Source organism: Myiozetetes cayanensis, unplaced genomic scaffold, assembly GCF_022539395.1.
Source record: "Myiozetetes cayanensis isolate MyiCay16 unplaced genomic scaffold, myiCay2020 scf13, whole genome shotgun sequence".
Taxonomy (NCBI): Eukaryota; Metazoa; Chordata; class Aves; order Passeriformes; family Tyrannidae; genus Myiozetetes; species Myiozetetes cayanensis.
The window spans coordinates 10212691-10227267 of record NW_026086937.1 but is presented as its reverse complement, the minus strand read 5'-3'; the positions used below and the strand labels follow the sequence as shown (position 1 = coordinate 10227267).

General features: G+C 45.1%; 1 protein-coding gene across 4 annotated transcripts in view; it reads right to left on the bottom strand.

The window, feature by feature from the left end:
- Positions 1-38: 38 nt before the first annotated feature.
- PAK2 (p21 (RAC1) activated kinase 2) overlaps positions 39-14577 on the bottom strand; it is a 46223-nt gene continuing 31684 nt past the window's right edge. Inside the window, exons 11-16 of one of the 4 annotated variants that reach the window (XR_007627885.1) lie at positions 14389-14506; positions 12493-12592; positions 9721-9917; positions 8882-9019; positions 4505-7953; positions 39-4149 (exon numbers count right to left, since the gene is read on the bottom strand). Coding sequence is in view for 2 of the 4 variants with exons in the window: in XM_050307904.1 (XP_050163861.1) it covers positions 7867-7953; positions 8882-9019; positions 9721-9917; positions 12493-12592; positions 14389-14506 (640 nt within the window). In the remaining 2 variants the exon portion in view is untranslated. Of the gene's footprint in view, positions 7954-8881; positions 9020-9720; positions 9918-12492; positions 12593-14388; positions 14507-14577 lie in introns of all 4 variants that reach the window. The other 3 variants (XR_007627886.1, XM_050307904.1, XM_050307903.1) reach the window with 3 other exon arrangements.

Here is a 14577-nt window from a genome sequence, read left to right as displayed (position 1 = left end):
CTCCTCTCACCACCCTGTCACACACAAAGAGCCAACAGTTTCCATTATTGCCATTTTATTCCCAACCTCCATGTTGTTTATAAAAGACACTGCCAGGAACCACAGGTTTGAAGCACACTTGAGCCAGGGATGAGGCACCTCATACAGTTCAAAGCGGCTACGGCGACACAGACCATGCCATGAAAATCTGAAGGCATTGGAGCTACTTGGCATCTCCCCTGATAGCCCTTGGAACAGTGAAAAGAAAGCAGGACCTTCTGGGAGGGCATTTTGGGGATGTCGGTGAAAGTCTCAGCTCGGCATCTCCCCCTGCAATACTCTCCCTCTCCTCATCTTCCCTCCCCCTCATTCCTACCCCCAAGTGCCCGCCCCACAGTGGTTTAGGGAAGGTCCCCTCGGCTCATTGCTCACAGCACTCGCTTTGGAAACCATGGGAAGTCTGAGCAAGGAGAGGGATCACACTGCCAACAGCCCATCACCCAGCCCTCCCCTCCTCCCCCCCAGAACTGCCCTGCTTTTGGTCAGCCTGCCTCACAACTTACCCTGTGCGACCATTTTCAACCCCATTCTCCCTCCAGGGACAGACCAAGTGTGCATCTTTCACCTCAAATGAGCAAATGGCTTTGCTTGAACAGCAGATGATAAAACATGCTTTAAGAGTCTCAAAATAATCATGTTGTCATGAAAATTAACCTCTGACACTGTTAAAGTGCTTGCCAAAGCTGCTCATACCTGCAGAACCAACCACAAAAACTTGTAACATCACAATCCAGCTCATTTCTTTCCATCTCCCGTAATTTCTGTTTCTCAGAAGTAGAGAAATCTGTCGTTTTCTCTTTGGAAACAAAACCTTACAAGGACCCAGTGACACCAGCCCAAACCGAGACCCTAGAAGAGAACTGCCAGTCCATGAGAAACAGATTGTGATACCCATGGTAAAACTGGGAAAGAAATTCCAACGTCTTTTCCTTCCCCCAGGAGCTGATTTTTCCATTCAAGTGTTTTAAGATTTGGGCCTTAGGAAATAAATGTTTAAGAGGTGTTTAAAAACTATTTGCCATCCACCACCTGTAATTATGCCCATAGCACATCCTGCAGTTGTGTGACATTTAACCCAGGCTGGAGAGGGGAGCTGGAAGCTGCTGATTCCAAGGATAACAATGGGAATAAATAACGGCAGGGGCTTACACTTGGTTAGTACTGACAGCAGAATCCACAGAGCTTTGCAGGGCTGCTCTTCTAGAAACAAGACTGTAAAAATTCAGATAACTCCCAACAAAAAAAAAAACCTTCTCTGTGGGTGGAACATCAGTGTCTTTTATACACCCACCTTGCTTCCAAGGCTGTCAATGACAAACACAGCTTAAAATGCAGATTTTAATATAGGGGGGTTTACCCATGGGACAGGGAACCAAGTTGGCACTTCCACAATTAAGAATAAATACTCTCCAAAAACACAGGAACTGAACAGAGCCATCCTGGCTCCCCCCACCAAGAGGTAACAGCTGCAAAAAAGGACAGTTACAAGGTTATTTTAGGGGAGTTTCAGTGGGCAGGGGGTGGATAAGAGCCTTCCAAGAGCAGCCACCTGCTCTCAGCTGCTTGTGAGGAGGCAGCAGGAACCGGCAGCAGGTTCCCTCCCACAGGCAGGGAAAAGGGCTCCAGAAGAGCCAGGAGTTAATTGTGCCTCATGAAAAAGGCCAGAATCCTTAGAAGCAGCTTTTACTGGGAGGAAAAAATAACAAAAGCTGTGTCATCCCTGGCTCCAGAAACCTCGAGGAATTCCAGGGAGACATCTGTGCTGAGGAGGTCACCCCAATCCCAGTGTGGGCAGCTGTTTCCCCTCCAGACCATCCCGTGGAAATTCCCTGAGTCACATCAACATATCTGCCATTGATCCACAGTTACACCGAGCTGGATTTATTATTCACCAGCCCTTCAGGAAACACCAGAACCTGGAGTGTGTGCACTGAGACATCCATGCACAGAGACAGATCCGGGCCTTGGCACAGACTGTCTGCTCTTCCAGTCCCATCCTCCTCTCCACTGACTCAACACATCTCCAAAGCAGAAGTCTGGTGGCTTGTTATGCCCTAAAGAGAATGAGCAACCAGTAACTTCACACTGGGAAAATCCCATAAAAAATAACTATTAAAAAAAAAAAGTCATCAGTCCTTCCAGGCTGTTTCAATACTCGGGCCAATGGGTAACTGGGACTTGAATTCAAGGTTGGCTGTTGGACTTGATGATCTTAAAGGTCTTTTCCAACCTTAACAAGTCCATGATTCTAAGTTATGATGTGCTGGAAGATATTCCTCCAGCAGACACCAGCAGGAAAAAGCAGCATCACCACTGGGATATGGGAACAACAGCATGAGGAGCTGTATTGCCCTGCCCTGCTCCCTTGTAGGTAGAGAAGTTACAACCAGAAATTCATTGTTCTCAGTTGTTGGTATTTTCCCCTTCCTCCCCTTTTTCCTTTGAGGAAAAAAAAAAAAATCTTTCCTTAGGCTGAATTCCAAGTAGGGAAAGAAGTTCTTGGTAAAACCTCCTTCCTCCACACATCTGAGAAGGAACACCAAGAGTTCAGCTGAGCTCAGCACACTTTCACTTCACTTTCTCACATGACTGAGGATGGCTACTTTTATTAAAAACAATCTTGAGAGCAAAATGCAAGTTATAGGAAAAGGAAAAAAATGCAGCTGTACAAACCCCTGGAAGCAGCAACTGCAGACACCGCTGTGCTCCAGCACAGGAGCCACAGGAACTGCACTGACACCCGACAATGTTCTTCAGGCACCACTGGGAAAAAGCCACTGAAATGAAGATCTGCTGTTTTCAGCCATCCTGTTTTCAACCAGTGCGTGGCTCAGCTTTGCAGTTTGCAATCAATGCAACCAAAAGCAGCCCCGAAAGGGAGAAACTGCTGACCCCAAACTTACTCTCTTCAAGAACACTGTTTAAATACACAACTTTGAACAAACTGATCCCCAAACATGGAGCTGCTCCTGAGTTTAGTCTCAGGCAGGTACTTGTAAGGGATGACCAAGTTCACGAGACTGATGAGGATTTATCAGGGACGTGCGACTCTCAGCTGTGCAAACCACAATCAGCCCAAGCCCATCTCTTCAAGCAGCTCAAACACCAAAACACAGATAATACCAAGTTCCACCAAGCACTTTCTCCTTCCTCCTGTTCACTTTTCCCCCCATAAATTAAATGCCAAATCACTTTAGTGCAGTTTAAATGCATAAAGGGTCAATTATATATAAAGACAAAGAAGCTACAAAAATTGCTGACCCTCAGGAGACAGTGCTCTGTGCAGAGCAACATTCTTGTGTCCAGGTGAAAAGGCTGCTGCAGACAAGCGGTTTCATTTCCCTTTGTGAGTAGGATGAGCAAAGCTTGTACAACATGGAAGAAAGGGGAAGAGCCCATTTCCCAGTAACACACGGGAAACACAGGACACGATGAGTCCCTGACATTCACAACCGAGACAGGAACCTTCATCCAGAATCAACTAAACCAGACTCAACCCCAAAGGAAACCATTAGATGTCCTTGGCTTTAGCTGGACTGACAGGCTTAGACCCCACAGCATTTTTGTAGGTTCACTGGAAAGCAAAAGTGACTCCCTGCAGCCACCGAGGCCGAGAGGCACCATGGATCTCATCCCAAGTCCTCAGAGAGCTGTGGACACTCCGCATCCTCCTTCTGATGGTCAAACACTGATCAGCGGAGACAGCGCAAACCCAGCAGTCACATCTTCCCTGCGGGCACCAGGACAGCTCAATGCCCGTGTTTCCCATGCCATAATGTTTATATGCATGATATGGATGATCTCCCATAAAGCATCGTATTCGGAACAGCTACGGAATTGCCACGACCGCAGTTCACTGGCCCCTCGATCCCACCCTGGACACGGCAAACGGACGGTGGAAAACGTGGCTCTGACGAACCAGGCTGGCCTCTGCCTTGCTCCCTTCACGAGGAAATGAGGGATCTCTCTTCCACGATGGGTGTAAAGCGTGTTCCAGAGCTGCTCTCCTCCCATAAGTGATCCGGAGTTTTTTTGTGGGAGGCACAACCATTCCCTAGCACTGCATGGCAGGCAGGAAAGCTCCTGGTGACCCCAAGGCAGGTACAGACACTGATGAGAAACATTTTAAAAGAAGCAGGCTGGTATAGCATGAAATTATATCCACCACCATTAAAGCCTAATTACAAATACATTCTGTTAATCTCAGTAAGACACCGACACATGAACTCTTTCAGCTACTCTTGTCTTTGAAGGTATTAAATTCATTACAGGGAAAGGGGGGAAGCCCCAAATGTTTTTTAAAAGTTTATTTCTAGCCCTGAAAGAACAGTTATTAAACAAAGTCAACAAATACAGTAGTTAATATTGCAGTAACAATTAAATAACATAATGGGATTAAATTACACAAAAGGCAACATTAACATCTGAAGACAGTTAAAAAAATAAAAAGAAAGCTTGCACCTACTTCCATTTCCATCGACAGCATAAGGAACAGAGGGAAAAACAGACCAGAGAGATAATTATTGACTCAATGCCAGCTGGAGAGACCCTTAATCACTTCCTTGTCCCTCCCCAGCCCCTCTGACAACAGAACCCATCTGCTTTAGCAAAACCTTCACACCTCCCTGCATGGAGAGCCAGGGCGAGGGGGAAGCTCCAATTAGTCTCACTGGGGCAAAGTGCACATTCCCATGGTTGTTTTTAAAGAGAAATCTGGTTTATTCTACAATCACAACAAAGTCCCAGGAGTCTCACATTCCCTGCACACTGCATCTCAGCCACAAGCTGCCCCACCAACCACACGTGACACTTGGGACAGATCACGTGCACGTTTGATCCTGATTCAGGATCTTATGCGGGCACCCAGGAGAGAGGCATGGCCCACACTGGGATGCAGTCTGTCCCTTCCCATCATCTCAAGTTCTGGCTGGTATCCACCTGCCCCAGTGACACAGAAGAGCTGCCCAGCCCTGCACCAAGTCTAAAGAACTCCGACCTGCTCCCACCAGGGGAATAACCAGGACCTGCAGTTTTAACCTGGCACACACATCCAGGCGACACTGTTGGAAAAGCGATGCCCGACCCAGCAAAGACACTAAAGCACAGCATAAAAACCTTCTCCTGGCTCTCCTCTCCTGCCAGTTCCTCCTCTGGTCCCCAAGAGAAACCTCACCACATACCGGCCGCTGCGTGGGAGATGCTGACACTTCTCAGCCTCAGAGCTAAACACCTTCCCAGGTCACACACATGATTTGGGAATTTCGGGATTGGGCCAAGTTTTGTGTGCTAAAGTGGCTGAAACTTCAGAAATCATCTCCAAAATGCACTAAATTGAACAAATTTTGTAACATGTTTCAAACCATTCTCATTCATCAATAAAAGTGAACTAATAAGTTAAAATTACTTATGATTTCTTGTTCTCTATTAAAAAAGAAAAAGCTAAATTTATCTAGATTGTGTCATTAAAAAAAAAAAAAAAAAAAGAGAGAAAGAGGAAAGAAAGAAAAGCTCCCAGTTTAACTCTGGCACAAGGAGTTTCACCCAGTCCATTGCCAGCAACGGACAAAGAGGGAACCATTGGTACAACATGTTTTTTCCTCAGCCAAGCCTCCTCGCTGCTCCATTTGACCAGGGAGCCAGACACACTCAGCCCAAGGGGATTACAGTGTCCCTGGCTCCTGACTATTTTTTTTTCCCTGGGAAATGCATCTGGATTTCCTTGGCTGGAATGAGACACTTCCTTGAATTTAAAGCCGTATTCTTACACTTACAGCTCGAGGGATTTATCCCTGTGACGGAACAGTTAAGATAATTCACCCAACACAGATTTTTAACTACCACACAGGAGCAGAACACAAGCTGAACCTGCCCAGCAAAGCACTCTGCTGGCACCACACAATGCCCAGGAACTCCTGAGTCCCAGCAGACGCTGTGAGACCCCAGCCCTGTTCCCCTCCATCATCACCCAAACGGCCTCCGCTGTCCTGGCTGGCTGCTCTCAGCTGGAAGTTGGTTTTGTCATACATTGGCTACCAGTCCTCAAAATGTCATTATCTCTAGACAGATACTGATATCCTCCGAATATGACTTCTATCCCTTGCCAGCAATGTTTGGAAAAGTGTGCAAAAAGTTTTTATTCGGGGTCCTCTGTCCATACCCAACCATAACTCTGTCTGCCCCAGGCCCCACCCCACCAGGAATGCAATAAAATCCTACTAAAGGCATGGTTGTTCTTTCACAGACTCATTTGGCACATCGTTACTACCGTTGGCTCTTCCTCAAACACTTGGGGAGGTTGAAATGCATAGACTGCAGCACTAGAAGGAGCCAGGGGCACAGGCTCTGCTACACTCGCCCCTGGCAGCACCCCAAGAACTCAACTGCTCTGGTTCTCACTGTCCTTCAAAAGGAGGCACTTTTTCTTGCATTGAAGGGTTCACTGCAGCCATCCTGGCTGGCACAACGTCTCTAGTGAGAAGGATCAATGTGACACTCAGTCCCCTCAGCCTCGAACCTGCCAGTCAAACATGAACATCTGACAGCACTGTCCTCCCCTCAGAACAGCGCTTTGGCATCTCCAGGTGTTCATCATCTTCTGTTTGGATCATCTTTTGAAAATTCCGCATCTTCAGTGTCCTCAGATCTGGTTATTTGTTCTTCTGGTTTCATTAGTACAAATGGAGCACATACAAAACTGGAAAAAATAGCTCTAATACTTAAACTCCAACAACTCCATAGGTCGATGCATTATTTGCTTGGGGGGAGAAAAATTACAACATATACAAAAATGTATTTGATACAAAGAAGGGAAATGTAAAATAAAAAAGTCAAAGGCACCAGCATAACTTCCAAAGCCCAAGTCAGAGCACAGATACATGTTTTTGAACCACCCACCGCACCAAGCACGTTAACCCTTAAGCTTCTGGCCAGCAAGTCTAACAGGGGGAAAAAAAGAGCACACAAGGAAGACAGCTGGAATTTTTTCTTGCCCTGACTAGAACTGATCATTTGATCATAAATAAAGTATCTGACCCCAACCTACATATCCATAACCCACATCAAAAGACTCGACCAATCGTTACGGTTCTACAAAGAGCCCACGTTTTTGATTAAAAAAAAGTCCACAGAGCACAAGCATAAGAAACAGCTGAATACTTCTCTTCCCCCCCTCTCCTTATTCATCTTAGAAAGTGAAAAACATCTCCATGCACTACGACTCCCTAAGTAGCACGTTGTCAATTCTACAGTGCAGCAACAGCTCTTCTGTAAATGAGGGGCAAGATGTACCTTCACATTCGCCACACCTGCCGTGAATCTCGTCATGGGGGAGCTTTACCAGAGGGATTTAAAAGCCAACAGGTAGAGGGGAGGAAGAGGAGAGTCAAAGAGATCAGCAGGTAAAATTAGTACTGCTCTCTGAAAGCTTGAACCTGTCATTCAAGTATTGAAAGTACCCAGAGGGTACAACGAACAGGAGCTGTTACAGCGAAGTCGTTAAAAACCCTTAAAGCCCCGGGCACAGTAAGTGGCATTTCCGGGCTGTCTGGGGGGGAAAAAAAAAAAAAAATCAGAATAAAACACAACTAAAGGCCAGTAATTCAGTCCTCAATTCCTTCTGGACCCCAGACAGGGATCGGTAGAGTCACCACAATGTATTTTTTGGGTGTCTTCTGGATGAGAGTTTCTTCCCTTTTGCAGATGTTTCCCACCCGCCCCCGCCCGCCCACCAAAATCCCTTCCCTCCCCACCGAAGTGTAACAATTTCATATATTATAAAGATTTGTAAAATACAAACAAACAAAAAAGGAGGAAGGCTGTGGCAGGGTGTTAGCGGTTACTCTTCATTGCTTCTTTGGCTGCCAGGATCAGTGGCGTCAAGCTGGACAGAGGTTTGGCCAGTTTCAAGAAGGGATGCTGCCAGGAAGAGAGAAACACTGGAAATCAGGGAAAGACACGGTTTAAAAGGCCAGCCAAGGGTTACTTTTTATCGGGATTCACGTTTGTGTGAAGCTGGGCAGGAATGATATTTCATTTTAACGGCCGACTTTTCCATGCATTTCTCCTGATGTTTATAGGGAACAGGGTTTCTCCCGGAATAGCTCACCGCTTTTGGAAATGGTGAGTATTGAAACTGCACTCACAATGAGCAAAACAGCAAAGATCTGAGCAAGGAATAACCAGAGAAAGATAAGGAGCAGCAGCTGGCTTTACTGGGAAAGCCTCCAAATCATCTGGCTTCCAGGCTCAGAGCTACTCCTTGCTCTCTCCAGGAATGGCCATCAGTGATTCCATCACTCCTTCACACAGTGCTGCCTGCAAGAAGATTTCATTTTACAAGCCAGTTTTTCTCCAGGAGGTATTTAAAATCAGGTGTTTAAAATCCAAACTAAAAGGAGAAATGGTGGCACAATGGCAGGTACACTGAGCTCCAGCTGCTCAGCTGGTAGGGCAGAACCCTGGGGAAAACAGCAGCTTTTCTTTTCAGGGCTTGAACACCGACTTCAGACTAGCAGATAAATAGTTCTTTTTAATAGCTCTGAGGAGGACATTTGCAAGTGAAGACACGAAAAGCAATGCAAATGCTATCAGTGGCCAACTCCTGAAGGGAGCTCATAAATTGCTGGATGCTTTGGCAGTGGCAGTGAAGGCAGAGACTGTGATGGAACGACTTCAGAGTGCACTACAAATCTTTGATGACTGTTGTTCCTACCATCTGCTCCCACTACAGTTCTCAGAGGAAAACACACACACAAAAAGGGTGCCATCTGCCACCTGGTTTGTCACAGGCTGACATTACTTGCAGCTTCTGCACTTCACACTGTGAGGAGAAGCTGAGTCTCACCTGTAGCAATTCTTTGGCTGATCCTCTTTTCTCTACATCCATCTCCAAACATCGGTTCAAGAAATCCCGGAATATTGGGGACAGTTTCTCAGGGTTCTGAAGTTCTGGTGTGCCATTAGTTGCTATCAAATATAAAGCCTGTAAAATTAAGAATAATGTATAACCAAAACAAATCCTCAAAAGATGGCAAAATGTCCTGTCTAGTGGCAAGCCCTTAGTTCAGAAAGGGCTCTGCTGTCTACTTCTCAAACTTATGAGATTTAACCTGTAAAAATACCACAATTATAGGCAGTCACGATTTATTCTTGCTAGTAGCAAAATAACATTCAAAATCTTTTGGCAACAGATACTTATTTTAGCAAAGAAAATATCAGATTGTGACAGAGCAACATTTTTCAGAACCTGATGGATTTAATTTCCCTAAACTATCACAGAATCTTGAGGTCAAAATCTAGTGTTTAGAGGATTTACCTGCGTGTAACTGAAACACTGTATTTTGACCTCAAGATACTGTGATAGTTTAGGAAACTGGTTTGGGCTGGAAGGACCTTAAAGACCATCTGGTTCCACTCTCGTGCCATGGGCAGGGACACCTTCCACTAGACCAGGTTGGTCTAAGCACCGTCCAACCTGGCCTTGGACTCTTCCAGGGATGGGGAGTCAGGGTAGGGATGATTGCACATTTAAGACAAGTGTCTTCCCTTGGAGAACTTCACTTGTACTGCTGAATCTTCTTGGCTTTTTCAATTCCTTTACTGTAGACATAATTAATGACCAATCACTGAAAATGTTTGATACGATGAACACCCACAAGCAGTTCCAACCCCGGCACTTCTTACCCTCAGGGGGTTTTCATTGAGGTACGGGGGTTCTCCTTCCACCATCTCAATAGCCATGATGCCCAGAGACCAGATATCCACTTTGGGGCCGTATGCTTTCCGTGTGACCACCTCTGGAGCCATCCAGTACGGGGTGCCCACCATGGTGCTGCGCTTGCTCTGCTCAGGGGTGATCTGAGCACAGAAACCAAAGTCGGCTGCAGGACAACAGGAGGATGAAGAGATTAAACTGGTGCACGCCCAAAAGTGGGTTTCCTAGAAGACTTCTCTATTGCTACACAAATATTTCACTGAGAGGGGTTTCAGGGGGTTCCTTCCCCCCCCCCCCCCACTACATTCTCCATATTAAATAAGCCAACGTGCAAGATGAGATACAAAACCTGAAGGTGTTTAAGCAGGGCAGAATTCCGTGGACTGAAGACAAGCATTTTTGTCCTCTGGAAAGAAGAATTACCCTGCGGAAGAATTGTATTTTGCCCAGTCCTTCCTTCAATAATTGTAGACTGGTAGCAGCCAAAATAAGCAATCAAGCAGAACGCAGGAGGCGAGTGTTCTGCACTTGGTGTGTTACACAGCCTGAACCAGAAGAAATGAATCCACAATCCATGGCTTCTGCCCTCCTAAACAGATTGTACTTGTGCAGCTACTGAGTTGAACATTTCACAGCGATTTGGCCATCTAGACAGGTACTACAGCTGACAGGGACACGGAAACAAGGCTTCAGGTAAGTGCAGTGCTACCCCACTCAGCAGGAGGAACCTGGACAAACAAACCTTTCCACAAGGTAACTACCAAAGAGAACAACCACACTCAAGAAAACGAGAAAAGTCACCTATTCCTACAGCCTTCAGGTGCAGCAGCAATGCATGTTCCATCATGTTACTCTATCCAGCTGCAGCACTCCCACTTCCCAGGCATGTAAAGCACCAATAAGAACACAGTTAAGGCAGGAGACAGATATTACCTTAGCATTGACACTAAGTTAGAGAAAGAGAGAGAGAGAGAAGGAGAGGGAGGGAGAGAAAGAGAGAAATTTAAATTTTGAAAGTGTTATGCCAAGCAGTGCTAACAAAAGAGCCACAGTCATGGAAGTGCCAGGTTGTACCAAGAAGACAATTTAACAAAGAACTATCCCCACTGTGATAGCCAAAATGCTGCCTTAAAAAAAAAAAAACAACAAACCAAAACCAACCAACCAAAAAAAACCAAAAACCCAAACCAAAAACCAACAAACCCACAAAAAAACCCACCCCCTCAAACCTACAGGAGTCACCAAGTTTCTCCTGCAGTTTTTGGCCTTATCAAGGTGTCACACTCGACTCACAGCATGGCCCATTTCAGTGGCCACCCCAGAGAAGCAGCAGCAGTAGCCTGTGTCTCCTGACCTCCCAGCAAGGCCTTCAGCACCACACCACCAGCTCAGAGACAAAAGACAGGCAGGAACCCAGTTTCCCCAGGCAGCTGTGTGTGTAGCTGTGTGCAGCTGTGCAGTGGTGACACTTGTCCTGCCACCAGAATCCTCCAGAGAAGGGGAAGAGCTCAAAAAGAAGGTGCAACTTCTTCCACCCTCCAACCCTTAACAACTGCTCGAAGCTCTACAGTCACACAGCCTCAGGAGAGCTTGTCTCAGCACTGCCTACACCACCTCCCCTTCACACAAGGCATTTTTACAGCTGACTCCTGTGTCTCCCTCCTCATCCTCCCCCAGTCTCCTGGGGTGATGCTTCTTGATTCAGACTGCCAACCCTGCCCTTTGGCCACTCTGCTTTGCTTTGGCATCTCTTTTTTGCAATTTTGATCCTTCTCAGGCTACCTCTTCTCAGCCACATCCTCTGCTGTAACTGTTCATTCTCTTCAGCCTCTTAAATCCACAGTTTGTGCACAAACACATCACACCCTTAAAACAAATAACCCCCTCTGCGCAAGCGAGCAGTGCATCCAAAGACGCTGGTAAGCAAATCAGGCTGCTCATAATCTTTTCTTCACACTCCCCCTCATAAATGAAATGAGATTGAAAACCATCTAGAATAAGGAATATTAAGACATTTTCATGGCACTTCAAATTCCTACCCAACTGCAAAAACACTTTTTACTTTACACCATTTTTTAGCCTAATTCTTTGGTTGCTTATGTTTTATACATTCCCACATACCAAAAATTCAAACAGTGCACCTCTTTCTCAACAGTCCTGACAGCTACAAGTGGTTTCACGTCATTTTTATTTACACACACCATGTACACACAAGTCCATGCATGCACAACAATTACCTGAAAAGCAAGTAGTTTCTTTTGTCGTGATTATATTAATGAAAGTGTGTTACACTTCCAGCCCAAGAAAAGGCACAGGGTAAGACTAGACTGCGATATAAATGGTCAATAAAGTACAATTTTCTTGTTGGTGGCCCTCTAATGAATGGGGCAAAGCATTAAAATCAATTCATAACATCCTAACAAAGCTACTGCAGTTTGCTGCAACTTTTCTCTTGCAATCATTCCCGTTTTGCTTCACTCCAACGTATTCATGTGGCCACAAGTTTGCTTCAACATCCTTCCGGGCTCTCACGTTCACAGCCCGAGTCTGAGGGCACTCAGAATTTCAGCACCTGCTGCCTGTTACACATTTTGCAGCACAGAATGAATTTCTACTCCTCACAGTCAATAAAAATCCACCTCAAATTTCCCTGCTAACTCTCCTTCTACCGATTCACACACTGAGTCAGAGATCACTGGAAAAGAAGAACCAGAGCATTAAAACAGTTGTCAGTTACTCACTTAGTTTAACTGATCCATCCATTCCCAAGAGCACATTGTCACTCTTAATGTCTCTGTGGATGACCTGGTTGGCATGGAGGAACTCAAGTGCTTGCAAGCACTGGACAGGAGAGAAAAAAAACCAACATTCAGCATGGAAACACGCCCGGTGTACATGAATGCAAATTCAAGGCAATGTTTACACCCTCAGCCAGCTTTGAGTGCAAAAATGGAACAGGTATTATTGAAAATAACCAGCAGAGGAAGCTCTTGGGCTAAAAAATATTCTCCAGATTTCAGGAGGACAAAGATCATTTATAACCATGGAGTTTCTCTATCTTAACAAATCCATATATGAAACTCCTCACCACCCAAGATGCTCTCAGAAATCCCAGATGGTAATTCTGGTACATCCCACAGATTCTACAGAGGAACCACAGAGTATTAAGTGAGAGCTTTTTAAGGCTGAGGTCTCACCAAGAGGGACTGGTGAGGATTCATTCCCAACATCCACACAACTTCTACAGTGAAATCTGTAAAACATCTTCATTCTGAAAGTCACTAATACTGCTTTTGCATTGTTTTCAGATTAAAACCTTTCCCACTAAGTTTCTGCCCAAAACCATAATGAAATTTACTTTTGTTATTTGAGAATAAAAGGCAAAAGTCAGATTTTTCTCTTTCAATACAAGCAGAACATTTGCCATTTGCTGCTTGGCACGGATGTCCCCAGTGAGTTTTGGGTATCTTTGTTTGCTTTAGCAAAGTGACACTGATTTGCAAAATTAAACATATCTAACATAGCGGGCAGCAGGTTTTGATGAAGTACAATAGTTCAACATTTGACTTCTTCCTCAAAAAAGCTCATTCCTGTTACAAGAAAGAGTTACTTTGGGTTCTCTGCTTCCAGCTCCAGTTCCTCAGGAAACCATTACCTGCCCATGCACGTTCCTGCACAGGTTTGCTCTCCTTCCCCTCCCTTTGGGTGAGGCACAGAAGCAGACGTCATGCTGATGGAGTAAGATGGGCTTTTTAAAAGCCTCAGTCTCTCCTGCACAGCAGATAACACAATTCTCCTTCTGCTGTAATAAATCAGGATGCTGGCACTGACTCAGGGCAGCAACCACTGATAAGCTGTGATATCAGCTGCTTTTAACTCTTTCATTTGAAATCTTATAGCCACCTTAAAATTATTCCAGCTACAATCTTCTGGAGAATTATTTTCCCGAGAAATCCCTCAAGAAAGCTTAACTGGCACAGAACTACAGATTTCACACTCTATGAGAATGACTAAGAGGGAAAATAGATGGTCTGCATCCAGTTCATCTTTGTTTTAGTACATGTTTCTTAAAGTACTCCTGTTTCAGCAGATCCACTTTCACACTGTGAGCAAACACAGTTCCCATTCTTCCTTCTGGAAAACACTTGGATGATTTTAGGCTTTTTCCTTCTCCTTTCTATATTACCCATATATGAATACTCAGATTTTTTTTTTTAATGCCTTTGAATGTCCTTTGTTAGTCAAAGTTTAAAAAGCCATTCCTTGCAGCTGCTAAACTTCTCCACTGTTCCTCCCTGAACTTCAGTCCACATTATTCACATCTTTCTGTTAACACTGTCAGCAGGATGAGGCAACCCAAGTACCAAACCCAAAGACTTTCTTTGCTCCATTCCCTAAGTTTCCCAAACACCCAGATCAAAAAAACTGCCGCAGCTCTTTTGTGTTATAACTTGCAACCCCCTCAATTTTCTCAGTTAAACTAATTTGTTATTTTCCTGTAACTTTATACTGATTTCTGCTCACAGTATCATTCATTCTTAACTCAATGGTTCCAATAGCATTTGTTGCAGTTAGTCCTAACCTAAGCATTCCATAAAAGTACCTGCATTCCTCCACCCAGCAAGTCTAACGCTCACCTCTCTGCAGACAGCAGCGATCTGTGCCTCATCCATACACGTCTCTGTGACCACATCTGTTAGGGAGCCCCCAGCCAGATACTCCATCACGACAAACAACTCATCTCCTACGAGGTAACTACAAAGAGAAAACCAAAAGCAAAAGTCCGCGTGCCATCAAGGTGACCAAGCCTAAACACAGACTCATTT